This window comes from Haliotis cracherodii, unplaced genomic scaffold, assembly GCF_022045235.1.
Source record: "Haliotis cracherodii isolate W230 unplaced genomic scaffold, xgHalCrac1.p SCAF_11, whole genome shotgun sequence".
NCBI lineage: Eukaryota > Metazoa > Mollusca > Gastropoda > Lepetellida > Haliotidae > Haliotis > Haliotis cracherodii.
The window spans coordinates 20,166,271-20,194,118 of NW_027266266.1; the positions used below are offsets into that span (position 1 = coordinate 20,166,271).

The 27,848-nt window shown below is 41.1% G+C and overlaps 1 protein-coding gene across 2 annotated transcripts; it reads right to left on the reverse strand.

The window, feature by feature from the left end:
- Positions 1-27,842, reverse strand: LOC139456310 (BRCA1-associated protein-like). 2 transcript variants are annotated; one of them, XM_071237938.1, is made up of 16 exons: positions 27,774-27,842; positions 25,493-25,622; positions 21,602-21,799; positions 20,490-20,778; positions 19,502-19,612; positions 18,891-18,975; positions 17,095-17,208; positions 16,170-16,235; positions 14,859-14,941; positions 13,079-13,154; positions 11,276-11,343; positions 10,474-10,654; positions 7,501-7,590; positions 6,702-6,815; positions 6,198-6,344; positions 1-5,279 (listed from the first exon to the last, which is right to left on the reverse strand). In XM_071237938.1, the coding sequence occupies exons 2-16, from the start codon at positions 25,569-25,571 to the stop codon at positions 5,100-5,102; spliced, it is 1,881 nt and encodes a 626-aa protein (XP_071094039.1). In that variant the 5' UTR covers positions 25,572-25,622; positions 27,774-27,842; the 3' UTR covers positions 1-5,099. The 2 variants fall into 2 exon arrangements, with proteins under 2 accessions (XP_071094039.1, XP_071094040.1); XM_071237939.1 differs by lacking the exon at positions 27,774-27,842 and adding an exon at positions 25,890-25,955.
- Positions 27,843-27,848: the final 6 nt, after the last annotated feature.

A 27,848-nucleotide genomic window follows, 5' to 3' on the forward strand; every position in this document is an offset into this window, starting at 1 on the left:
AGCGAGAACTAAGATCTGATTTTAATGAGATTGGTAGTACTTATACTTTCGTTGTCTCATTCTGGGCCCTACATTGTTTCAATGTTTCTTGCCCCGGCGATACTAACATTTGAAACTTCTGGCTCAGCCATTGCTCCTGATAGATAGCTGTAGTAAACATTAAACAACAGTCTCGATTAACTGCTGATTCATTGGGCATAAAAGGCTAAATATCTATTACCGTATTCGACGTAATAAGCACCCCAGTCTAATAAGCGCCCACGGCGATATTTGCTAATGTATTGGCTAGTGAACGATCCCAATTAGCACCCCTTCCGATTGATCAATGTACACAAGACTTATTCGTGTATAATACGCACTCGTGTGTTATATGCACCCTTAATTATGGGCAATTAAATTCTGGAAAAATATATGTCATATGTAAACATTTCAGGCTGTCAGCATAAACCACGAAATTTATTGCCTTCCAACTTGTTTTTTCTCTCACCAAAATAATATTCTAATAAGAGCCCCCTATTTCTAATTTCGAGAACGTCCTGGGTGCTTATTACATCGAATACGGTATATGAATAGTTCACTGAATATCAATCCTGACAACAGATGTCAGCGGAAAGGGTACTCAGGTACTTGTTGTCTAAGTCTGTGCCCTAAATTGTTTCAATGAACTTTCTTGTCTGGGAAATATTAACATTTCGAAAATCTGGCTTAGTCACAATCTCCAATTCGTCTTACTGATAATGTAGACCATAACCTCATACTGAGGATCTCCGTGTAACAGCAGGGAGATACACACATACAGGATAACGAGTAGATAACACACCAGGGATAACGGTGATAACAGTACATAATGAACCAAAAAAAACAAATGTGAGTGATCAAATGTACAAATGTGCAAGATCAGATTTGAATTTTTTACATTTTTATTTCAAAATGTTCTGATACTCCATAATGAGCAGAAGTATGTAAGTAGGTCAATGTAAGGTTTGTTTGTTTGTTGTGTAACGCCTCACTCAGCACTATTCCAGCTATGTGATGGCGGTCTGTTCATAATCAAGTCTGGACAAGACAACCCAGTGATTGACATCATGAGCATCGATCCACACAATTAGAATCGATGACACGCATCTACCAAGTCAGCAAGCCTGACCACCCGATCCCGTTAGTCGCCTCTTACGACAAGCATAGTCGACTTTACAGCAAGCATGGGTTGCTGAAGACCTATCCTAACCCAGATCTGTAAGGGTTTGACTTAACATACTTTCCGGCTGTAAAATGTAAGCACCCAAAGTATAAAGTATTCCTCTGTACGTAATAACTACGATCACAAAGTGTGTTTGGTGTTACCTAGACTAACACTTAGTCTGCGAAAGCGTTTCTTTGAAACTCAACTCGGTTTTGTTTCATCTGGTTTTAAAAAGTATATAAATTCAATTCATGGCTCAGGACAAGGTGTTACCCCACTTCCAGCAATATTCCAGCTATGGCATGACAGGGCACACCAACTAAGGGGAATAAAACCCAATTATCCAGGTCTTTGATGTGCTGAACCATGCACAAACAACAGGCTATTCCACTGCCCCATCTTCACCCCAGGTCATCGGACACAAAATGCAAATCTGACCTTTCACCTCTACCATGACTGGAGATGTGGACATGACAGATCATATATCTTTGTGGGGAATGTTGATTTTTCACACATATAATGGACATATTACTTAATGACTGTGTGCAAGAAACGCTCCCCCCCCAAAAAAACCCTAAAAACATACAACATTTGAATTATTGGCAAAACAAACATGGTACAGAAAGACATCCCCTGTTCAAGCTATGGCAATCTACTCAGACGAGCTCACCCTGCTCTTTCAGATGAGCTTGAAATGGCTTGTACTGCTACAGTAATTATTCAAATTAAACAAACATTGTAAATCTGGCAATTGTGGTTGCCATGATTATCATCCATGTAATAAAAATGAATTCCTAAGTTTTGGATTTAACTTAATTCAGTAAGTTTTCTTCAGACAACATGAACCAAAAAAAATGTCTTTTAGACTATGAACTGTATCAAAAACATATTAAATTCAGTACTCTGTCACAACAACTTAATGCATCAGTGAGTCGGGGTACTCATACTCACACACCCCTCCTTCAAACAAAGAATGGGGGTTTCTACATCCCCTTTATGGAGTCCGGATGAACTTAGTTTTGAAAATAAAAACATTTTTTGAATGTTTGTTGCAATATTCCATTAATGATGGCTGCCTGTAAACAATGGAGTCTGGTTGGTTGGTTTGTTGTTTAACGCCGCACTCAGCAATATTCCAGCTATATGACAGCGGTCTATATAATTGAGTCTGGACCAGACAATCCAGTGATTAATGTCATGAGCATCAATCCACGCGATTGGGATGGATGACATGCATCAACCAAGTCAGCAAGCCTGACCACCCAATCCCGTTTGTCGTCTCTTACGACAAGCATAGTTGCCTTTTATGGCATGACCCCTGCTTTTGCGTGAGTTGTGAGTGAGTGAGTGATTATTGTTGAACACCGCATCAGCAATCTTGCAGCTATTCGCGGAGAGAGTTGTGTGATGAAACCTGAGCACTCATTGGTACGGAGTCCAAGCTGGTGTCCCTCTTCCTGGACCAGGTAGTGGCTTCATCTGATGGTGATAAGTGAGTGAGTGAGTGAGTTGGGTTTAACGCCGCTTTTAACAGTACTCCAGTTATATCACGGCGTGTCAGCTTAATGTGGGAGGAAAGCCCGAAGTGATGCAGGTCTAAGACGTTTACCACTTCGGTGAAACCCACGAGCACGGGTATGGTGCTGACAAACCTAGAAACATAATTGCGGCGAACCGGGATTCAAACCCACAATCATAGGTTTCTGGCGTGCCCAAGGGACGCAACTCTGCACAGCAAATCGCGGCGCCTTAGACGACTGGGCCACACGTGCCCCCGATGGTGATAAGTAGCAACCACACCTCAAAGCAGCTATAGTATTCATGGGTAATGGCAGAACATAGTGCATATACAAGCCTGTCAAGTACTGACAACGCATATCTAACTTCTTTGGTCCAACTTCTACAAGCATGCCCATCACATCTTCAAAACATATCACAGAGACAACATTCCACCATGTTTAAATCATCTTAACATCAACAATAAATACAGAACATCAACAGAACTCACTCATTTCACAATCTTTTCACTGAATTGAAGTTAAGTCTTTTCCATTTGGAACAATTTCCAGTACACTTCTCCTCACTCAACAGTACAATAACAATGGCTGAAGTCACATCATCAATAATTACATTCACAACATTTTACCTCAGATGGTAAGTGTCCATGACAGGCAATATGGGCAAAAACATCATATTGTTCATAATGGTGATTTAATAGATGCTTATGTTCGTAAACATAGGTAAAGATATAATTCAGCGTTAGAAATTGGCACTAGTCCTGTAATCCTTACCAAACTGCCCAATAGTAAAGGTATCCTAAGGACTAGTAGAAATTGGCCCATTTTAAGGGTTTTGCTGTATGTTATCATTATATGGACTATTGGACAAAAGCTGTTAGTTTCTAACCCTGATATTATAGGATTGTGCTCAATGCAATTATGCAAAACGAAATATATGTGCTCTTTTTCTCTTAACTAGTCCTGCCGTCAGTGAAATACAAGTCAACTTTGCAAGTTCAAATTATTGTTATAAAAACATAAATCTGGTATTTTTGTTGTACTGGGGTCAGATATGACCTGAGATCCCTATTCATGGTAGAAACAGTCTGTATTACGGTGACTAACATACTGACTAGAACCTCTCGGCCTGTGAATCCCAGATACTCCTCTCTACATTACTACTATCAGTCTTGATGGGAGATCAGAGTTCATCAGATTCTGCTGCCCTCACATTATGATTTGACTGCAGTTGTCATGACAACCAGACACCTGACCCAGCTATGTTAATGCTATAACTTCCATACTTAAACCTTGTTTAACAGAACTATTACTAGTCAAAACACAAAGCTTTTTTGTGTGCAAGTGATATTGGTTCCTTTGCTGAAATATTTGTCACAAGCCCTTGTGGTCTCCATACATCACATTAGGCATAAACACTAAAAATGGCTTGACTATATTTTTTCAAGACCGATGTCTTAACCCTGTTTACATGTATTATTTATCACATGTATCAATGGAAGTACAAGGTTTTTTTTGTAAATATGGCATAAAATTGTTACCAGTAATTGGTATACATTTCCCTCCATGTCTTACCAGCAAAGTCTGACTCAGAATTGACATCCCATTTTGGCAAGGCAGTCATTCTGAAGTTGTTTGTGCACAATGAAATCAGAAAAAGGTGAAACGTCAATGATGGATATCACTGTGCTGACATGACAATAGGTTTACATGTAAGCCCACCATGTGTACTTGACAACAAGGAGAAAAGTGTACACTGGAAAGACCTCTAAACTGAGGGCCCATGTTACAGGACACAACAGCACCATCACTTCCACCATTGGAAAGACCTCTAAACTGTGGGCCCATGTTACAGGACACAACAGCACCATCGCTTCCTCCACTGGAAAGACCTCTAAACTGAGGGCCCATGTTACAGGACACAACAGCACCATCGCTTCCTTCATTGGAAAGACCTCTAAACTGAGGGCCCATGTTACAGGACACAACAGCACCATTGCTTCCTCCAGGCTTCAATATTTGGCCAGTTGAATAATCAATATCACAGACTTTGAAACTTCTCCTTGAAGAGGATATCTGCAAGACACATACGATGCTGAAGACAAATAGCTGTGCTAATAGCAGATTCAGAAGACACACATCTGTCCTACAGCAGATTCTGAAAAATGCATCTCTTCCTACAGCAGTCTGAAAACACACATCTGTGCTAGAAGCAGATTCTGAAGACACATATCTGTCCTACAACAGATTCTGAAGACACATCTAGATGCAATTTGATGACATATTTCTTAAAGAAGATTTCCCGAGACACAAGTGCCGACACAAGAATGCCATTATTAGGACATGACACACATCTAGAAGCAGCATCAGCATCTCTCGTTTGGTGGTGACCTTGTCTGTTACCTCTGCTTCTTCCGCGACCTCTTCCCTGTGGGCGAGGCCTGCGCTGCCGCGGCCCCCACGATGACCTGCCCCTCCTGGATCTCCTCCTGGGAGATCTCAGTGTTGTTGGACAGCTTCTGCTGGGCCTCCAGGTAGAACATGATGTCTCTCAGCTGATCCTGCAGGTCGCGCACCTCCTGCAGGGGCACACAATAGGCATTTTGTCAGTCAGTGAATGCCAGTATATAATTCAGTCTTGTTAAACCCCTAGTCTCTGAGTTTATGCTTGTTAAGCCCCTAGTCTGTGGGTGCATGCTTGTTAAGCCCCTAGTCTGTGAGTGTATGCTTGTTAATTCCCTAGTCTGTGAGTGTATGCTTGATAAGCCCCTAGTCTGTGAATATATGCTTGTTAAGCCCCTAGTCTACGAGTGTATGCTTGTTAAGCCCTTGTCTGTGATTGTTTGTTTGTTAAGCCCCTAGTCTGTGAGTGTATGCTTGTTAAGCCCCTAGTCTGTGAGTGTATGCTTGTTAAGCCCTAGTCTGTGAGTGAATGCTTGTTAGCCCATAGTCTGTGAGTGTTTGCTTGTTAAGCCCTAGTCTGTGAGTGTATGCTTGTTATTCCCATAGTCTGAGAGTGTATGCTTGTTAAACCCCTAGTCTGTGAGTGTATGCTTGTTAAGCCCCGCCCCTAGTCTGTGGGTGTATGCTTGTTAACCCCCAGTCTGCGCGTGTATGCTTGTTAAGCCCCTAGTCTGTGAGCGTATGCTTGTTAAGCTCCTAGTCTGTGAGCGTATGCTTGTTAAGCCCCTAGTCTGTGAGTGTATGCTTGTTAACCCCTAGTCTGTGAGTGTATGCTTGTTAACCCCTAGTCTGTGAGTGTATGTTTGTTAACCCCTAGTCTGTGAGTGTATGCTTGTTAATCCCTTAGTCTGTGAGTGTATGCCTTTTAAACCCCTAATCTGTGAGTGCTTGTTAAGCCCCTAGTTAAATAGTTTGAAGCGATTCTCTGTTGTTTGTGTCCTATTGTACCCCTGAGGACTGTGCCAACGTTCTTACATCAAGCATGACACCAGGAGTTGACAGAGGGGCTGATTGCGATCATGTTTGTGTCCTACCTTGTCCTTGATGTCGAGGCTGTCCTTCAGCTTGTTCTCCAGGGCCGTCACTTTGTTCTGCCACAGCTGCTGGTTCTCCCGCAGACACGTGTTCATCTGCTGTTCCTCCTGCAGCTGCGACAACGACTTAGTCAGACGCTCGTGGTACTGCCAACAAATCAACAAATCTGATCCAGCATTTCAGCAGTGCGCATTCTAGACTTGTCAAAATGTCAGCCAAGAAAATAAGAAAATTAATTATTCGATTTTGGATTCATATACCTTAAAAAAATGTGTTATATGAGAACAGAGTACTCGACTTATTTTTATACTTATCCTGACACAACAATAAGCAATATTCCTTCTTGCTTCGATTAATAACAGTGTAGAACAATGCACCAGTATTTGAATCCAGGGACCCCCTTAATGTTCCTCTGGCAACAGTAGACCCAGTCATCAAAGGACGACTTGACTTTGAAGCTTAATTTCAACGCTGACAGTGATGCTAAGCGGCCCTCAACTCACATGAGAACACTTCTTATCAAGACTCTGTCTCTCCTTGCTGACGTCTGTGAGTTGTTTCTCCAGTTTCTCCCGCTCCAAGTTCACCTTCTTCCACCTATCCTTGGCTTCCAGCACCTGGACACACACAAACCGAGTTCAATCTCATTAAAACAGATTTTAGTTTTCGCTACCACTAAACAAAGACCTGAGGACATCTCATTACGGTTCACGTCAGAACGACCTTTCGCGCATTTTGACTGATCAATGAAATGAATGATAAGAAATCGACATTAGCCAATCAGAAGGCAGCTTTCTTGAGCTTTACGACACTAGTTTCAAAATGGTGACTACGCTTCAAAACATATTTTGATGTATTCTCGATTGAAATTTTTCAAACTGATAAAAAGAACATTCTGGAATGGCTTATAGATGGCCTAGATTGTATGGATATAATCATAAAACCCTTAACTGTCGTTCGGAATACCCTCTGTTGAATATTTTGAGGTTGCATGATTAGAAAAAACACATTCCGTCTGTCACTTTCATGATCTGGTAAGCGACGCTCTGATTGGTAGGATGAAAGGTCGTTCTGATGTGACCCATAATGGGATGTCCTCAGATCCTTGTTTAGCAATAGCGAGAACTAAGATCTGATTTTAAAGATGACATCATTCATGAGTATCTAGTATGTTTACATAATGACAAATTCTTTTCAAAAAGTACACAGTTGAAAGTGGTATTAGTCCCTCCTCACACTTTAGCATCTAGATCTTCAGAAGAAACATTCCTGGAACCAGGTGTTAAATAATTGAATACTCACCCTCTCCTCGGATTCTTTGATCGTCTCCTCCATCTTTTCCTCGAAGTATTGTCTCTGAGATTCCAGTTGAGTTGTCAGAAGGTATGTGTACTAAAATGATAAATACAACACAACTATTAGACCAACACTGTGTGTAGCCAGTATGTCAAATGAGTGAGTGAGTGAGTGAGTGAGTGAGTGAGTGAGTGAGTGAGTGAGTGAGTGAGTGAGTGAGTGAGTGAGTGAGTGAGTGAGTGAGTGAGTGAGTGAGTATGGTTTTACGCCACTTTTAACAATATTCCAGCAATATCACAACGGGGGGGGGGGACACCAGAAATGGGCTTCACACCCATTGTACCCATGTCGGGAATCGAACCCAGGTCTTCGGCATGACGAACAAACGCTTTAACGACAAGGCTACCCGACCAAACGCATGTCAAATGAAAGAACAACAAGAGTTTGCCACTAACATGGCTATATCCCCTGCCCCTGTTGCAGAATTTATGACATAATTAAATCTAAACAAACCCTAACCTTTCATAACCGAGGTGGAACTTGTCATGGAAATTGTGAAAAAAGAGGAGTTTTTAACCTAAGTCCATCTTGTTGCCATGGAAACGTAAAAAATTAAAAATTTCTAAAATTTTTAAATAGCAAAAGGCACCAGTTCAGCATGTACTTGACAGACCTGCAAAGTTTCATGAAAAAATATTGAACAGTTTTTGAGTTATGCTCCGGAAACGAAACATGATGGACGGACGGAGCCCGTTTCTATATCCATAGCCCAACAAAGTTGGATAATGAAAGAACCTTGAGTGGCAGAGAGTCAAGTTCAGGTAAATTAACAGAGCTCCAGATAAGCTGCATATCTGCGTGAAATACGCATCAGAAATGCAGAAATACGCAGTAAAATATAATCCAAGCGTATCAAATACGCAACAAACATTACAGATACGCTACAAAAATAAAATTTGTGCGTATTATCAAAATATTGTGAAGTAACCCTGCGTATTCGATTAGCAAATCAGCAAATTATTTTGAAATTATAAACGGGCATTCCGTCAACCTTGCCAAACTCCACGATGACAGTCACATCATGATCATTTGCCATCACACTTTCTTGTCGAAGTATCGTGGTATTTTTCAGTCCTATAAAGCTCTCGAACCCACACGACACCAGTTTGCAGGGACTAGATGAATAGTGTTTTCAAATATTTAACTTAAATACCCACTTGTGTAAAAACTAGTGGGTAACAGAAATTTGAATACGCAGATAGAATTACTGATACCCAATGATTTTAAAATGCATGGGTAAAATACCCACAACACCAAAAGCTTATCTGGAGCTCTGAATTAATATTGTGTTGCACAGAGAAAAAACTAGCATGTCCACTGTGGACAGATGTTCCATGCATTATTCACCTTGAGTGTGAGGGAGTCAAGGTCAGATGAGCTAATAACCGTGTTAAATATATGTTTTTTGTTTTCAATGTTTTATCATTCCACCTGATGAAGGGGCAAGAAGTAGCCCTGAAACATTGTGTATGTATGATATAGAACTTGTTATCCATAATACTTCTGTGAGGTTAGAAGTGAGGTTAGAAGTGATGTTAGAAGTGAGGTTAGAAGTGAGGTTAGAGGTGAGGTTAGAGGCGAGGTTAGAGGTGAGGTTAGAAGTGAAGTTAAAAGTGAGGTTAGAGGTGAGGTAAGAGGTGAGGTTAGAGGTGAGGTTAGAAGTGAGGTTAGAGGCGAGGTTAGAAGTGAGTTTAGAACTGAGGTTAGAGGTGAGGTTAGAGGTGAGGTTAGAGTCGAGGTTAGAAGTGAGGTTAGAGGCGAGGTTAGAGGCGAGGTTAGAAGAAAAGTTAGAAGTGAAGTTAGAGGTGAGGTGAGGTTAGAGGTGAGGTGAGGTTAGAGGTGAGGTAAGGTGAGGTGAAATGGGGTTTAACCTCGCATCCAAGATTATTACACTTATATTGCAACTTGCATGCACGAGTGTGCGTGGCTGCTTGTATTAGTCTGGACTAATGCCGATTATCTAGTGCTAGCCCACTGATATACCATACCACAGTTTAACATGAATAACCCAATGCCGAACACCAGGAGGGTACCAAAAGTACCATATTTTAATGTCTTTTGGTATGACACAGCCAGGGATCGAACCCACGACCTTCCGCTCTACGGACGAACGCTCAACCACAAGACCATGGAGGCGGTCAATCCTGGTTAGAATAAGAATCCGCACTACTCCTTGTCATGATACATACATCCAACTTCTAAATACCTATAGAGACTCATGTGTCAAGTACGTCAAACATCATGGAAAATGTTGTGTTAATTATTCACCACCAGTGCCAGAGAATTAGATTCTGGTGAGTTAATAACACTGTCCACTATGTCTTATGTCACAATTGGAATCGATGACACGCATCAACCAAGTCAGCGTGCCCGACCACCGGATCCCGTTAATCGCCTCTTACGACAAGCATTATTTACCTTTAGTGTAAGAGTCAAGCTTAGATGAGTTAATAATTGTATCTAGTAGGGCTGAGTCCAAATTTACTACCCAGGTACCCAGGTACCCATCCCCGGGTATCCTCTGTAGGCCTCAAGAGATAGGTACAAAATATTTGATTGGGAACTTTTTTACCATAGCCCTGGCAAAACGTAATTTGGACACATGTATTAAACAATCTGGTCATGCATACACTGAAATTGACTTAAGTTATATCTTTTATCAACCACATGAAAAGTCAGAAGGAATGGGTGCAAATTTTTTGTCATTAAACAATATATCACGTGACTAACCATGGGTCCTGGTAGTCCTGTGGGTACCCGGGTCCTACTCAGTACCCACCCGACCAGGGTACCCGAGTTACCCGTCCCAGCCCTAGTATCTAGCAAGTCTAGTGTGGACATATGTTTCATTCATTATTGACCACAAATGTGCAAAAGTCAAGTTCAGGTGAGCTAACAGATGTTCCGTTCACTATTTACCTCGAGTGTAAGAGAGTCGAGTTTCTCGTCCTGGACGACATTCCCACCTTCATCTACTTCCACCAGTTTGCCGTCAGACTTGTTCTGAACGAGACGGTGGACGTAGTTGTCACCGGCGTAGTCCCACACACGGTTATTGCCAATCTGCATGGCGTAGGTGTGGTTTGTGTCCTGGAAATGTCTGGGGTAAAAACAGCGAGGAGTCAAAATATAGTGAGTGAGTGGGTGAGTATGGTTTTATACCACTTTCAGCAATATTCCAGCAATATCACGGTAGAGGAAAACCAGAAATGGGCTCCACACATGTGAGGATTGGAAACCGGGTCTTCAGGTCAAAATATAAGTTCTGTTGGTCCTTTGGATAACATTGAGGAAAATACAAAGTAATGTCCTTATAATCCTGGTATGGCTGTCCTCTCACCCTTAATACAATAGATTTAAACATGTTAAATATGAACTGGCAATTTCCTTAAAAAACATAACGGCTACTGTAAGTAATCATTCATAATATACATAATACCCAAAGTTCAAAACATCATAAAATTTTTAAAAAAAAGAAGTGTTTGACTGTAATCAAGTGTGGACCAGACAATCCAGTGATTGATATTGTGAGCAACAATCCACGTCTTTGGGGTAGGATAACACACTTTCAACCAAGTCACCAAGCCTTTTTCACCCAATCCAATTAATCACCTCTTATGACAAAAATAGGTTGCTCATGCCCTTTTCTAACCCGAAATCCCTACCGGGTTCCAAGTATGACAGTTAGGTGACTGATTTCATTGATTGTAATGAATGCTACCTGTAGGCGTGAAGTCCGACGTATCTCCCACATCCAACATGGCCGCAGATGAGACAGATCCACAGGCTCTGTGGAGAAACAAATGTGTAACAACACTGTCACTATCAAACATTATGTAACAAAGAAAGTTAACTTTAAAAATATAAATAAACGCATCGTGGATCTGTTGTCAATGTGACCAATTTTGTGGAAGGAAAAGATTTTATGCTGCTTTTATCCAACACGTGGACACACAAACTGGGCTTCACAATTTTTCCTCAACAGGGGAAACAGATCTGTTTGTTTGGTTGTTGTTTAACTCTGTACTCAACAAACTCAACAATATTCCAATTATATGATGTGGCCTGTATACAATTGAGTCTGGACCAGAAAACCCAGTGGGCAAATATCGAAGAGTTATTATACTCCTGGGGGCACATGTGGCCCAGTCGTCTAAGGCGTCTTGATTCGCTGTGCAGAGTTGCGTCCCTAGGGCACACTAGAAACCTATGATTGTGGGTTCGAATCCCAGTTCGCCCCAATTATGTTTCAAGGTTTGTCAGCACCATACCCGTTCTCGTGGGTTTCACCGAAGTGGTAAATATCTGCGACCTGCATCACTTCGGACTTTCCTCCCACATTCAGCTGACACGCCGTGATATAACTGTATTACTGTTAAAAGCGGCGTTAAACAAAACTCACTCACTATTGTACTCCTACTTTCTACCCTTATGGGTAAGTATAGGAAAGACCACTTGGATCTGATGTAAATCATTGAAATTGTCAGTTTAACCAACGATTAAACACTCCAAGCATAGGGAGTGGTCTATTCTTATAAATGTTTAACAACATTGTTTCGACAACTGTTTGAAAACAGTGTTATCACTTTCCCCCGCCATTCTGTTTGTTCATATAGTGGAAAATATTAACTATAAAAAAAGTCCTTCCAAGTCTTAAAAAACATAGGCACTTGGACTGCCTAACGTCATCAGAAAAATGGATTAAATGTGAAATTAATACACTAAAAGGCTCCTTCTCCAGAAAAAACAACTCAGTCTTGATAAGTATCTCTTAGATAAGTTAACTTCAGTAGTTTCTGAGAAAACTTGTGAATGTATGATACCAATCTTCTGACTCATTTGAGGTTGTGACCAGTGTGTAAAATTTAATTTCTCTAACTTGAATAGTTTTTGAGAAAATGTGTCCATATTGAGAAGCAGACGGACAAACTCTGTTCCTATATCTCTTGCACCACTTCGTGGCGGGGGATAAACAGATATTCGACTGTGAGAACACTGTGTGAATTGGTGAGGGTGGTGCACATGAAAGTGTTCCTCAAACCCTTGGCATGTGCACCTTGCTCTTTGGCGACTCACGCTATGAAATGTTGTCCTGGGACACATTTATCACCAACATAGGACCTGCTCACAGATAGAATAACATGCTGAATAAATCACAAATATAGCAGTTCATAAACAGATTAACTCTTAGTCTTGATGTCAGTAAATACGTCATTGTTAATTCCACACAATTGTTGCCATCAACTGTTATCCTTCGCAAACTTCCTGGGTTCAAATCTCCCACTTTTCTTGTAATTGTTCTATCAAGTGAAGAAGGAGGTTATGACACTGCCAAGTGGTGTTTAACTTACTATTCAAGTAATTATTGCCTGGTCAACCTGGTCAAAGACTCAGCCGTGGTTGCTGGATGCCCTAAAAAAACTTACATTTGCTACACAACTCACCACATCCCTGCTGTAAGACAAACAATTGGTGCATATAATCACACAGGGGCCAGCCAAGTACATTCACGTCTGTGTCTCACCTCATTGGATCCACACTTCATGCAGTGGTTGTCTGCCACCTCCTCCGGTGTCTGGCTGTACCGACACACGGGGCAGCTGTAACACAATAACACAACTAACTGTACCAACACACGGGGCAGCTGTAACACAATAATACCTCTGTACCGACAAACGGGGCAGCTGTAACACAATAACACAACTGACTTTACCGACACACGGGGCAGCTGTAACACAATAACACAACTAACTGTACCAATGCATGGGGCAGCTGTAACACAACTACTAACTGTACAGACACATTAGGCAGCTGTAACACAATAACACAACTGACTGTACCGACACACTGTGCAGCTGTAACACAATAACACAATTAACTGTACTAACACACTGTGCAGCTGTAACATAGTAACACAACTGACTGTACCGACACACTGTGCAGCTGTAACACAAAAACACAACTGTACCAACACATGGGGCAGCTGTAACACAATAACACAACTGACTGTACCAATGCACGGGGCAGCTGTAACACAATAACACAACTGACTGTACCAACGCACGGGGCAGCTGTAACACAATAACACAACTGACTGTACCGACACACAGGGCAGCGGTAACACAATAACACAACTGACTGTACCGACACACGGGGCAGCTGTAACACAATAACACAACTGACTGTACCGACACACGGGGCAGCTGTAACACAACTACTAACTGTGCAGACACACAGGGCAGCGGTAACACAATAACACAACTGACTGTACCGACACACGGGGCAGCTGTAACACAATAACACAACTGACTGTACCGACACACGGGGCAGCTGTAACACAACTACTAACTGTGCAGACACATTGGGCAGCTGTAACACAATAACACAACTGACTGTACCGACACACTGTGCAGCTGTAACACAATAACACAATTGACTGTACCAACACAAAGGGCAGCTGCAACACAATAATACAACTGACTGTATTGACACATGGGGCAGCTGTGACACAATAACACAACTCGGGTATCATATTGTGCAAAGTCTGCCGATGATGTGTAGCGATGAATTGCAATATCACCATGTAGCCTGCAACCTCAAGGTATCCAGTACTTGTCATGTACGCTAAACAGAACAAAATGCACTCACTAACCTTTAGGATTATTCGTGGTCTCTATATCAGATGTCATATATTTTTTCTAACAATGCATATTTTACTGATAAAAGTTCATTATTTACATTAGCAGCTCCGAGTAAAAGCCGGGCCTCGCGCTCAGTTTCATCTAAATTCTAAAAGTTAACAAAACATTCACACAAGCATACCTGATCTATGTATCTCGAAAAGAACTTAAATGATTAGTTTCAAAAGTAGAAAGTTTGTATTTTGTTCTGGAATTTCACGCATCCTGTCGTTTCTGAGAGCCATGGCATCTGCACCAAAAAGGGAGCACCATGGCAGAAATATTTGTAATCGTAAAAGCTGACAGCTGATTGGCTCAAGAACCCACTCAGCATCTTTCCAGATAGTTTGCTATAGAGTAAGTGAGTTTGATTTGATGCCGCTTTTAGCAATACTCCAGCAATATCACGGCGGGGGACACCAGAAATGGGCTTCACACATTGTACCCATGTCGGGAATCAAACCCGGGTCTTCGGTGTGACAAGTGAACACTTTAACCACTAGGCTACCCCTTCTACAGAGGTGACCTCAGACCTTAACATAGAAATGTAGCACATCAGAGTAAATATCTGTCATAAAGAGATTGTATTGTCCTGTAAATTGTTATGTTGGTATAGCAGCCTACCTTGTGTCTCCCCACTTGGCCAGACAGGAGGTGTGGAAGGAGTGGTTACACAGCACGGTCAGCACCCCGTCCACAGACTCATCCTGGAGACAGAGGACAACACACACTAGTGTCACGTAATGGCATCTTGTGACTTCAGACTTTGACACAGTAAACCAAACTTTTAAGGAAAGTCCAAAGTTTTGTTTGTTTGTTGTTTAACGCTGCACTCAGCATGCTCAGCAATATTCCAGCTATGTGACGGCGGTCTGTAAAATAATCGAGTCTGGACCACACAATCCAGTGATTAATATCAGGAGCATCGATCCACGCAATTGGGATATGATTACATGCATCAACCAAGTCAGCGAGTTTGACCACCTGATCCCTTTTCACCTTTTACGGCAAGCATGGGTTGCTGAAGACCTATTCTACCCCGGAGTCTTCATGGGTATGGGTCCAAAGTAAAACCTGACCTAGAGATGATCTTTCAATACACCAAAACATTCTTCGAGTGACAAGCTTGATAATGTTCATTTCATTATCAATGACCTTGATCTTTTAAGCCAACCAATTAAGTGCCATGTATATCAAGTATTGTCATATTCTTTTCACAAAGAATCAAGATATCATATTCACAACTTTATTTAAAGACAAGTAGGTATAATTTTCTTTTTTAACCCTTGTTGACCCTTGTTAAGGAGGTACTGTATTCAACGTAATAAGCGCCCAGGGTGCTCTCAAAATAAGAAATAGGGGGCTCTTATTAGAATATAATTTTGGTGAAAGAGTCGAAAGATCATAAATTTCCTGTTTTATGCTTACAGCCTCATATGATACAAAAGAAAAGTCTGTGCGTATTATACATGCAAGATATATTTTTCCAGAATTTAATTGCCTGTAATTAAGGGTACACATAACACACAACTGCGTATTATACACGAATAAATAAGTCTTGTGTACATTGATCAATCGGAAGGGTGCTAATTAGGATTGTTCACTAGCCAATATATTAGCAAATATCGCCGTGGGCGCTTATTACGTCGAATACGATAATTGTTTTAGAATTTCCTGATGGTTGAAAATCATCTCTGAAATACTCATATTTTCTAAGTAAGCAATGTGGTTCACATTTCCACATGACCAAAGTGGTTTACCCCGTCTGCAAGCTGACAAGGTAAGAATGTCATCTGTGGGATGACTCCACATCCTGCTTCAAAAAGCTTGAAGTTTAGAAACAAAACTTGGGACATTCCAGTATTGGTGACATTCCAGCAAACACGTTCATCAGTCCCCTGCAACTTGACCACAAGTGTTACCATGGTGACTCACCATTCTCTCCAGACAGACCGGACATGTGGGAAGCTCCAGCAGACCCGGCACAGGAAGGGTGGCACCCTGAAACATCATGGTCAGTTACTGACTGCATCACTAAACACAAAACAGTCAACAACTGTACATGATCAGCAGCCTGTATTAGACAGGCAATGTAGTCAGCTGGTTCACATAGGTCCTGAAGTACTTTAATATATAGAGTTGGTTGATGGGTTCATTAACGCTACACTGTACATGATCAGCAGCCTGTATTAGACAGGCAATGTAGTCAGCTGGTTCACATAGGTTCTGAAGTACTTTAATATATGTAGAGTTGGTTGATGGGTTCTTTAACGCTACACATGGCAATATTCCAGCTATATGACAGCTTCCTCTAAATAAACACGTTGTTCTATGTACAACTGACTGCATCACTAAACACAAGACAGTCAACACATTCTACCATATATCATATCAGTCTGCTGTGTAACAAATGATCATTTGAACATGTTGAAGAATGTTGTTTGTTTGTTGTTTAACGCCGCACTCAGCAATATTCCAGCTATATGACAGCTTCCTCTAAATATTCAAGTCTGGATTAGATGATTGTACATGCAGATAATATTTTCTTTCCAGTGAAATAACTATTACTGAGCATGGTCAGTTGCCACCATTTTGTAGTCATGGATACAGGGGAGATAACAACGTCGGAGAAAAGTCACTTCTCTCTTTCTGCTATTTTGTCAATCAATTTCACAGGGAAACATCATTTGTGAATGAATTTCTGTGTAAATTTAGGTTTAAACATTACAAACAATAACAAAATTGATGTTATGTTTAACTATCATACCAGAAGAGAAAACATATTGCAATACAGATCGTTTGAACAGCGTATTGCAGTGTACCGGTAATTCTGTGCAGTCCTAATGGTTACTATGGTTACCTCTGATTCCTTCATAATCTCCACCTTCGCTACATACACCAGGTGGCAGATGTCAGGCTCGATGGAGTTGAACGGACGGTTGTTGAAGTGGGTGTAAAACTCGTCAGCTGATTTCTGTCAACAGAGCATGACAAATATGATATTGATTATGTAAGTGAATAAGTAACTATTATTTTATGTCACAATCAGTAATATTGTAGCTCGTAACAATAGTCCTGACCAAGAACAGCAGTTATTGAAAACATGAGTAACCATCCACGTCAGCGTTAGAAATTGGCACTAGTCCTGTAGTCCTTTCCAAACTGCCCAATAGTTAAGGTATCATGAGGACTAGTAGAAATTTGCCATTTTTATGGATTGTCCTGCTGAATATGACACAGGGAGTGACTGATGTAGAGCACCTGCTGAATGTAACACAGGAAGTGAATGACGTAGAGCACCTGCTGAATGTAACACAGGGAGTGACTGACGTAGAGCACCTGCTGATTGTAACACAGGGAGTGACTGACATAGAGCACCTGCTGAATGTAACACGGGGAGTGACTGACATAGAGCACCTGCTAAATATGACACAGGGAGTGACTGACGTGGAGCACCTGCTGAATGTAACACAGGGAGTGACTAACGTAGAGCACCGGCTGAATGTAACACAGGGAGTGACTGACGTGGAGCACATGCTGAATGTAACACAGGGAGTGACTGACTTAGAGCACCTGATGAATGTAACACAGGGAGTGACTGACGTAGAGCACCTGATGAATGTAACACAGGGAGTGACTGACGTAGAGCACCTGCTAAATGTAACACAGGGAGTGACTGACGTAGAGCACCTGCTGAATGTAACACAGGGAGTGACTGACGTAGAGCACCTGCTGAATGTAACACAGGGAGTGACTGACGTAGAGCACCTGCTAAATGTAACACAGGGAGTCACTGACGTAGAGCACCTGCTAAATTGTAACACAGGGAGTGACTGACATAGAGCACCTGCTAAATGTAACACAGGGAGTGACTGACATAGAGCACCTGCTAAATGTAACACAGGGAGTGACTGACGTAGAGCACCTGCTAAATGTAACACAGGGAGTGACTGACATAGAGCACCTGCTGAATGTAACACAGGGAGTCACTGACATAGAGCACCTGCTAAATGTAACACAGGGAGTCACTGACGTAGAGCACCTGCTAAATTGTAACACAGGGAGTGACTGACATAGAGCACCTGCTAAATGTAACACAGGGAGTGACTGACATAGAGCACCTGCTAAATGTAACACAGGGAGTGACTGACGTAGAGCACCTGCTAAATGTAACACAGGGAGTGACTGACATAGAGCACCTGCTGAATGTAACACAGGGAGTCACTGACATAGAGCACCTGCTAAATGTAACACAGGGAGTCACTGACGTAGAGCACCTGCTAAATGTAACACAGGGAGTGACTGACATAGAGCACCTGCTAAATGTAACACAGGGAGTCACTAACGTAGAGCACCTGCTAAATGTAACACAGGGAGTCACTGACGTAGAGCACCTGCTAAATGTAACACAGGGAGTCACTGACGTAGAGCACCTGCTAAATGTAACACAGGGAGTCACTGACGTAGAGCACCTGCTAAATGTAACACAGGGAGTCACTGACGTAGAGCACCTGCTAAATGTAACACAGGGAGTCACTGACGTAGAGCACCTGCTGAGTGTAACACAGGGAGTCACTGACGTAGAGCACCTTCTAAATGTAACATGAACCACATCATCTCAGCCCCCTCGGAAAAGTTTCCAGAAAGTTTTCTCACCTGATCAGTAAACTTGAGCAACACCATGTACTGATTTGGGATTGAACATCGAATGATCCTCATGTACTCTATCGTAGATGATGAGCTTAAAAGAAACATGTTGATATTACAGCAGATCAGATGCTAAACGCTGAATTCAGTTTAAGTTGAAATTGAAAAAATGCAATTTTCACTCATATCCTTCATTTCAATGGAAATAACAGTCTTAATCTCAATCATATCAAAATTACCTGATCTGAACAATACTGATGTAAATATATATTGGCAATGTTGCATGACCAAATATTGATTATGTTTTTTTAAATTCTGTTAGACTGGTCATATCAGCCTAACTGTTTCCATAGAAAAAACCAAGAAGTTGTATAAAGTCCCTAGGTTGAGCACAACTTAGGTGGTTAGATGAATCTAAAAGAAGGAACTGAGGTCATGAAATAAAAAAGATTGCTGCATAATTCTACATGTAACAAAGATTTTACGAGAAGTAAACAAATAATCATGATAATATGTTTGGTACAGGTAAATACAGTTCAGTACAGTTCAGGTAAATTTGGCATTATTCCACGATCCCCTCCGGCAAACATGTTCCCCCCTGTGTATTTGCTGTCACTCACCTCATGGGGGCGGCAAACATGAGCAGGTCGTGTATGGTGTGCGAGGCCGGCACCCCCAGCATGCAGATCATCTCACTCCTCGCAACACCCTCATCCAGGGATGTACGCTCACTGAAACAACAAGACTGCAGTAACAGAACAATCTACAGACAGGACAGAGGAAAACCTGCATTTTATCCTATCAGTGATAGACACTGCGCCCACAAAAGTAAAAAAAGACTGACTGATTGACAATGTTGCATAGTCGTCATTATCTGCTGCTGCTGCTGCTATGGCTGCTGATATTCTTCCTCATTATCAATAATAATAATAATAGGTCACATAACAGAGCAGTGCTCCACACAATGGGGCATGTTCAAAGCACATAACATCCTTACCCTGGTCATTGGATCAGTGCGCATCTTAATAATATTCTCAACACCATGAGGAGTATACAGTATATCAGGACAATAGTTTGTATATAAATAACTCATACAGTTTACTAAAATTCCCATCCAGAATGCAGGATATATTTGAAGTATAAGTGGAAACAAACATGAGTGAGTGAGTGAGTGAGTGAGTGAGTGAGTGAGTGAGTGAGTGAGTGAGTGAGTGAGTGAGTGAGTGAGTGAGCGAGTGAGTGGGTGTTGGGTGAGTGAATGAGTGGGTGGGTTTGTGAGTGAGTGAGTGAGTGAATGAGTGAGTGAGTGAAGGTGTTGGGTGAGTGAGTGAGTGAGTGAGTGAGTGAGTGGGTGGGTGGGTGGGTGAGTGAGTGAGTGAGTGAGTGAGTGAGTGAGTGAGTGAGTGAGTGAGTGAGTGAGTGAGTGAGTGAGTGAGTGAGTGGGAATAATAATCAGGGTGAATCTGGGAGTCACACACATGATCATTGCAACTATAGACAGAGAATAATGGAGCCTTAGATGACTGTGACACATGTGCTCCCGGTCATAAAAGCAGGATAACAAGACAACAACCATCAGAAACACCACCACAACACAGACAGCCCTACCTGTCCTTGTATATGTGCAGGATGCCCTTAGTGATCTCGACACATGGGTTGCCGCTGAAGAAGTGAATGGCAGAGGGCATGTGTGACGTCGGACTGTGACTCTTGGGTCTCGCGCTTCCCGCCCTCTCAAACACAGGCTTGGCATCACTCGAGGGTACTGGCTTAAATGGGGTCTCGGTGCTGTCATTCAGACCTTTGGATGGTCCAGGACTTGGTACTGGGGTCTTCTCTTTTTCTTTGCCAGATTTCTGTTTGATGACCTCCATGTCTGCCCCTGATAAAAGTATGTCTGAAACAGAGAATCCATAAAGTTTCATCATTACAAATATTAGTCTGTGAATGAGAGCGCTGCTCTCATTAATCAATGAATGGTTCTAAACAATTCAGTATTTGAAATTATGAATGGAAGTCAGGGGATGAGCATTCTAGCCTTAGAAATGTGAAAAGTTCAGATTTGAAGAGTCCCCAGGTTTAAAGTATCTCCATATTTGAAGTATCCCGAGATTTGAAGTGTCCCTAGATATAAAAACTATAGCATCAAACAAGGACATGAGGACCCCTGTCATTTCTAACTGTAATGGCAGAGAAGCCCTGATTTCCAGACAATCACCATCAAGAATAAATAAGAACATTGCTTCAAGACACCCATGGGGATTCCAAGTAAGAACATAGGTCCCCAGCAACCAATACTGATTGTAAAAGCGACTAAATAGATCGAGTGGTAAGGCTCGCTGACATGGTTGAAGCATGTCATCATATCCAAATTGCGTAGAGTGACATTCATGATGTCAATCACTGGATTGTCTAGACCAGACTCGATTATTTACAGACTAGTATCATATAGCTTGAATATTACTGAGCGCAGCATAAATTAAAATCAAACAAACAAACCTTCACAAAGATTTGTTGAACCAGAAATTTGATCAACAGTCTTCAGCATTTTCAGTGCATTTAAGTTCTTTTTGATAAATATTTGGGAATACATAGCTGTAATAAATCATAAACGTCTCATAAATCATGACAATAGAGAAGCTTTAAATGCATGTTGCTAAATACCACAAGGAATTGTCTCACATGCCTAAGCACTTGGACACTGTGTGTGAAAAGCTCACCTTTGAAATCAAAACTCTCAAGGGTTATATCATCCAGGAGCCTGAGACCTCGATGTTCTGACACCTGGGCCTGGAGTGATTCTGGTGTTCTGTAGTTGCAGGCTTCTTCTGGGGAGGATGTTACAGTGGTCGGGGACAGCACCGAGGCATAGCTCAGCTTGGACTCATCAGTGGCCTGCCTCTCCTTATAGCCTGGGGCTGGAACATGAGGGAGACGGTGAGTTGGTTTTACTTTGGTTGGTTGGTTGGACCTACTCTACCCCGGATCTTCACGGGTCTGGTTTTACTGCCGCTTTGTGCAGTATTTCAGTTACAGTAGAACATGATGTAATGAACTGATAATGACCGGAGAAATCAGTGCGATATACACAAACTGCCCTAATCACAACATCAACTGGGACAACGTCCAAATCCTCTCCAACAACCTCCATGATTTCACTAGAAGAAAACTAACAGAAGCAGTCCAACACTGGCCGCCCAAGAGATCAATCAACAGAGATCAAGGCTATTTCATTCCATCCGCCTACTATGAACTCATTAAGCAAGAGTCACTACACCTATACAAACTTATCCTGTCTAATCATGCTAATTGGCTTCATGTCTCATTGGCTACCACCTACAGTATGCGTTCTCTGCCCATCACGTTTTGACAGTATTATCCTTCTGTTGTCATTAGTGTCTCATGTTATCCCACTCATGTATGCTATTGTTGTTACTGTTAATCCTCCACCTACTATATATATTCTGTACTATGTATCTCTTTCTTTGCTTGACAACAGTATATTGTATTCAAGAAGTTGTTATCCATAAATTGTGTCTACTTTGTCATCCGTCAAAGCAAAACCTTTAAAAATGTCAAAATTCTACTAGTCCTTAGGATACCCTTACTATTGGACAGCTTGGCAAGGACTATAGGACAAGTGCCAATTTCTAACCCTGCAATACACGTAATTGCTGCATTGCCTGCCTGGATAGCATATGCAAGTGAAGTGACACTTCAACACAATTTTGTGAAATTTATGTTTGTCTTACAGGTAAGATTAACAAGGTTGAATCATCTCCGCTGATTGTGTTGATTCACCTCTTACTCACCTCTTTCAATTCGCTAAACATATAATTAATTAGTGATATTTGGGCTTGTCATGGATCAGACATCAGTTCGCTATATACATCAGTTCGCTGTAGAGAGTTTGTTATTTATGCACATTTAATATGATGATATAGAGGAGATAAATCGGGGATTTTTTAACAGTTCGTTGTATCCGTTTGTTGGCTCTATCTATGTACATCACAAAATGCCAGCTTGATGTGGGAGGAAAGCCCAAACTGAAGTAGATCCTAGACATTTACAACTTTGGCGAAACCCACAAGCACAGTTGGTGCTCAAACCTTGAGGCCATGCGGCTCAGCTTCTGACATGCGTAAGAGACGCAAGTCTGTACAGAGAAGTGCGCCATCTTAAGACGACTGGGCAACCTGTACCCCCCACCTTTAACATGAACACCCAGTAATCAGGCCTAAAAGTTAAAATTTTTACCAGTAGCCACATGGCCACAAGTATTTTTTTCCAGGTAGCCAGTGGTAAAATCAACAAGACAAGCCAATATTGTAGGTAGCCAAAAGCATTTGAAATTATCTTTAATCAAATAACTATTATATGAACAAGTCATAGCACTAGTCTTGGAATTGTATATTAGTGGAAACTGTTCTTGAGTTTTTTTATTTGTGACTCGAACAATGATGCATATTTTGTTACTTGATTATATAGGTATATCCTTGCTCTATCAACTAAAATAAAATACTAATTACATTAATATTTATGTATTTTGTTTCATTGTTGACTTTAGGAATTATTTGCGAGTACAATTAGTAGTAGACATGTTTATCTTTGTTTCTACATATGTGTAGCAATAGAATTAAGTCGCCACAAGATATGTTTCAAGGTAGTCATTTGGCCACCTCTGAATCTTAGACAGTAGACAAATTGAAATTTAGGTCACATCGGCGACCGTTTTAGTCGCACCTTGAGGCCTGGTAATACTGTTACTTGGCAAACAACGTATGTAAGTACATGTATAGCAGTGATGGATGCAACCACTTGTCTGTTAGTCTAAAACTAGTGAAAATCTAAGGACTTCTCCTAAATCTAGTTATTTTGAATAAGTCACAAGTCATAAATGAGTTGGATATGACCAATGGTATCTACCCCTGTATTGTGAAATACCTCAGGCCTCAAAGTTCACTATGCTATATTTCCCCTAATAGCTGCAGGACCGCCAAAAGGCATTGGGTCAAAACAAAATTGGAAGAAAAGAGGCCACGTTTTAAAAAGATGCTTGGTCAAGTATAACCATGATAACAGTAAATCAAATTAATGAATGATCACCATTTAAACTGACCGTAAATTGTCCCTAATTTACGGTCAAGCAAAAGAGGCAAATAGATGCTGGATCACCAAAGCATGTCAGGTGATTATTATGTGAACAATATTCACAAGGGGTGCATCTATTAGCAGGGATTTATCTAGACCTGCTTGGAGGCTTATGTCCAGCCCCAAGTCTGCAGTAAATGTCGGTATATATTCCCAAACTGGAATTACACATTTCTTAAGTCATCCTGTTATAGTTTCAACTAATGTTATGGGTAAGTAGATGTGACTTGTATTTCACTGATAACAGGACCAGTATAGAGGAGGAAGAGACTTTAGGGGGAAAAAGAACATTAAAATCCCAAATTTGAATGAAATAATGATTCTTCCCAATTTGCCCGCCAAGGATGCTTAGTTTTGAATCATAGATAAATCCCTGATCAGAAGAATAAACATTGATAAATTCCAAAATTCAGTTGATTTAAATACTTATCATAACTCCAATACTCAACCATGTTGTTGTTTGTTTGTTGTTTAACACCGCACTCAGCAATATTCCAGCTATATGACATCAGTCTCAGAGCTCCAGATAAGTTTTTGGTGTTGTGGGTATGCATTTTAAAATCATTGGGTATCAGTAATTCTATCTGGGTATTCAAATTTCTGTTACCCACTAGTTTTTACACATATGGGTATTTAAGTTAAATATTTAAAAACACTATTCATCTAGTCCTTGCAAACTGGTGTCGTGTTGGTTAGAGACCTTTATAGGACTCAAAAATACCACGATACTTCCACAAGAAAGTGTGATGGCAAATGATCATGATGTAACTGTCACCGTGGACATGGTGGAGTTTGGCAAGGTTGACGGAATGAAAGTTTATAATTTCAAAATAATTTGCTGATTTGCTAATCGAATATGCAGGGTTACTTCACAATATTTTGATGATATGCACAAGTTTTATTTTAGTAGCGTACCTGTAATGTTCGTTGCGTATTTGATACGCTTGGATTATATTTTACTGCGTATATCTGCATTTCTGATGCGTATTTTACGCAGATACGCAGCTTATATGGAGCTCTGAGTCTGTAAATAATTGAGTCTGGACCAGACAATCCAGTGATTGACATCACGAGCATCGATCCACACAATTGGGATACGATGACATGCATCAACCAAGTCAGCGAGTCTGACCACCCGATCCCATTAGTCGCCTCTTATGACAAGCAAAGTCACCTCCAACAGCATGCATGGGTTGCTGAAGACCTATTCTCTACCCAGATCTTCACAGGTCTCATTTTCTCTTAAAATGTCCATGAGTAATATTTAGAATAACCATGAGAACGGAATTATGGATCATCTGCCTCTCGTGAAAGATTGCTGAAAGTCCATTTGCCAAAGGCTTGGGATAAACACCTTTCATTTTCTTGAGACAGATATTTCCTGGTAGCTAGTTGGCCTGTTGTCTATTCTCTAAATCTTCAACACTGATTACTGAAACCAAAAGTGATATTTAACTCACCACAGTAGTGTTGAAAGGCCTGGGGAAAATCGCAGTCGTCCGAGATCTCCAGACGAAACACAACCATGTAGATTAACATTGGAATGGAGGGAGAGCAGCGCGCTCACTTGTGAATAACAGCATGCTAGTGCTGAAAACATGTAAAAAGAACACCCTTTAAGTTAACTTATTTATCACCTACCATACATAAACAAACTGAACATTGTTCAATTTACTCACCAAGACATAACATGCTTACTTGACTTGCATTCATCATGTGTTCACAGCTTGTTTTGGGGTTGTGGGGTAGCCTAATGGTTAAAGCATTAGCTCGTCAGGCATGCATACAATGTGTGAAGCCCATTTCTGGTGTCCCCCGCCTTGATGTTGCTGGAATATTGCTAAATGTGTCACTCACAGCTTCTTTTAATTTGACCGCCTCTGTGGTCTAGTGGATAGAGTGTCTGCCGGGAGAGCGGAAGCTCCAGGGTTCGATCCCAGGCCAAGTCATACCAGAAGACATTAAAAGATGGTACTTGTTACCCTGCCTGGCTCTCGGCAGTAAGAGGCTAAAACAAGGACGGGTCGGTATTATGTGTCATGAGTGGGGTATTTATGTAAAACTGCGACATGGTATCTCAGTGGACCAACGCTATAAAATAATCATTAGTCCGGACTAGTACAAACAGACAGCCACACACATGCATGTCACTATATAAGTGCAATAATCTTGAACGCAACATTAAACCCCATTCCACCTCACCTTGTTGTATTTAACTAAGTGGGTAGTCCTGTGTTGAGTAACCCTTTCCTGTGTCCTTGTTACATTTGTATTGCATTGTTAACTAATTTAAAATACAGTGTCAGTATGCTAAATGTATATATGGTATACTTCATCTGCATGTGTTGTGGCAACTCTTCATATGCTCACTTAATTTATTCACTGGATTCTTAATATTATATTAAAAGTAACATATCAAGCATCATGTCATAAGTAACAGTGTTTAAATACAACCAAATGAAATTCACATCTCCAAGATCAGGTTTTCAAACTTAAGACATGTCCGCTTCAGGAAGGGCTAGGGAAATTTCCTTGGGAACTATCAGTTTAACTTTGAGGTATATGACAATTTGGCAACAATGCAGATTACCGGACGCAGCTTTTCCCGCTACCAACAGCTCAATTACCACGCAATAACACTACCACTGTCTTGCTATACTGTAACTGTGGCTCACACTCGAATGCATTCATACTCGTCTCAGGGAGCTGACATGCCTTGGTGATCCAACACCTCTTTTCAATCTGAAGGAACTGACACGCCTTGGCAATCCAAAACCCCTTTTCGATCTTAGGGGCTGACACGCCTTGACGATCCAACACCCCTTTTCGTTCTTAGGTAGCTGACTTGCCTTTCCTAACCAACACTCCTTATTGATTCTTAGGGTTAGCCTGGTGAGGGCTAGGGTTAACCATAAATATTTACCATTTCACTGTGTTTCCAACAATCCATTGAGGGTAATCCTATGAGAGTATTTCGCTTTAACACGTTTTGTCACTCGACTGGTTACTCATTTTGATGTGTGAATTCCTCAAAATGGTCCACTGGTCCAGCATCAGCTAAGTAATGCACTAATTGGCCAAGCTGGTAAGTCAGCGTTCGAGACCCCACAGCACAAATTGGATCTGAAAAAGTGCCCCAGGTAAAGTGCACTACTCCCAACAATTCTGTATCTGATACGTTCTTGTGGACCAGTGGAAATAAAGGGAAATTTCTGCCCCCGCAGAAGACTAATTTTTTTAAGATGTTTGTTGTTTGACATGTTTGAGGTGTAGGATCAGGGCAAGCAATGTAGAATTTGGGATACCATATTGTCCAATTATTAACAAGTTTTATGTCAAGAAAACATCTGAAACAATAAACATGATACTTTACATATTTCGAAGACCCATTTATTGTTGGGAATATATCTGGCCTGTGGCATGTATGACGCTTTGCTCATTAGGGATGAGAACGGACGTTTTTTTTCTCACTTAACACGCCTAACATTGACTGTGATCATGTCCATATTATACATCTCTGTTTGAGGCCTATGTTTCCGACATTTTCTTCTGATGTAGGTCACACACTTGATCACACAGAGACCACACTGCAATCCTTGAGTCGCAAAAATATGAAATCTTATATTCCCTTACACTCGAATGTTATTCTCGTCACATTACCTTCCTCTCGGATACAAAAAAAAGATATATTTTGTGTCTAATATGTCGTTACGACAACAAGTGCATCGAAAAAGTACTTACCCACTCTTTAAATAACCTTACTTGATGATATTTCCTAATCAAAACAACCTTCTAATTCTACGTCTCTAGAAACCG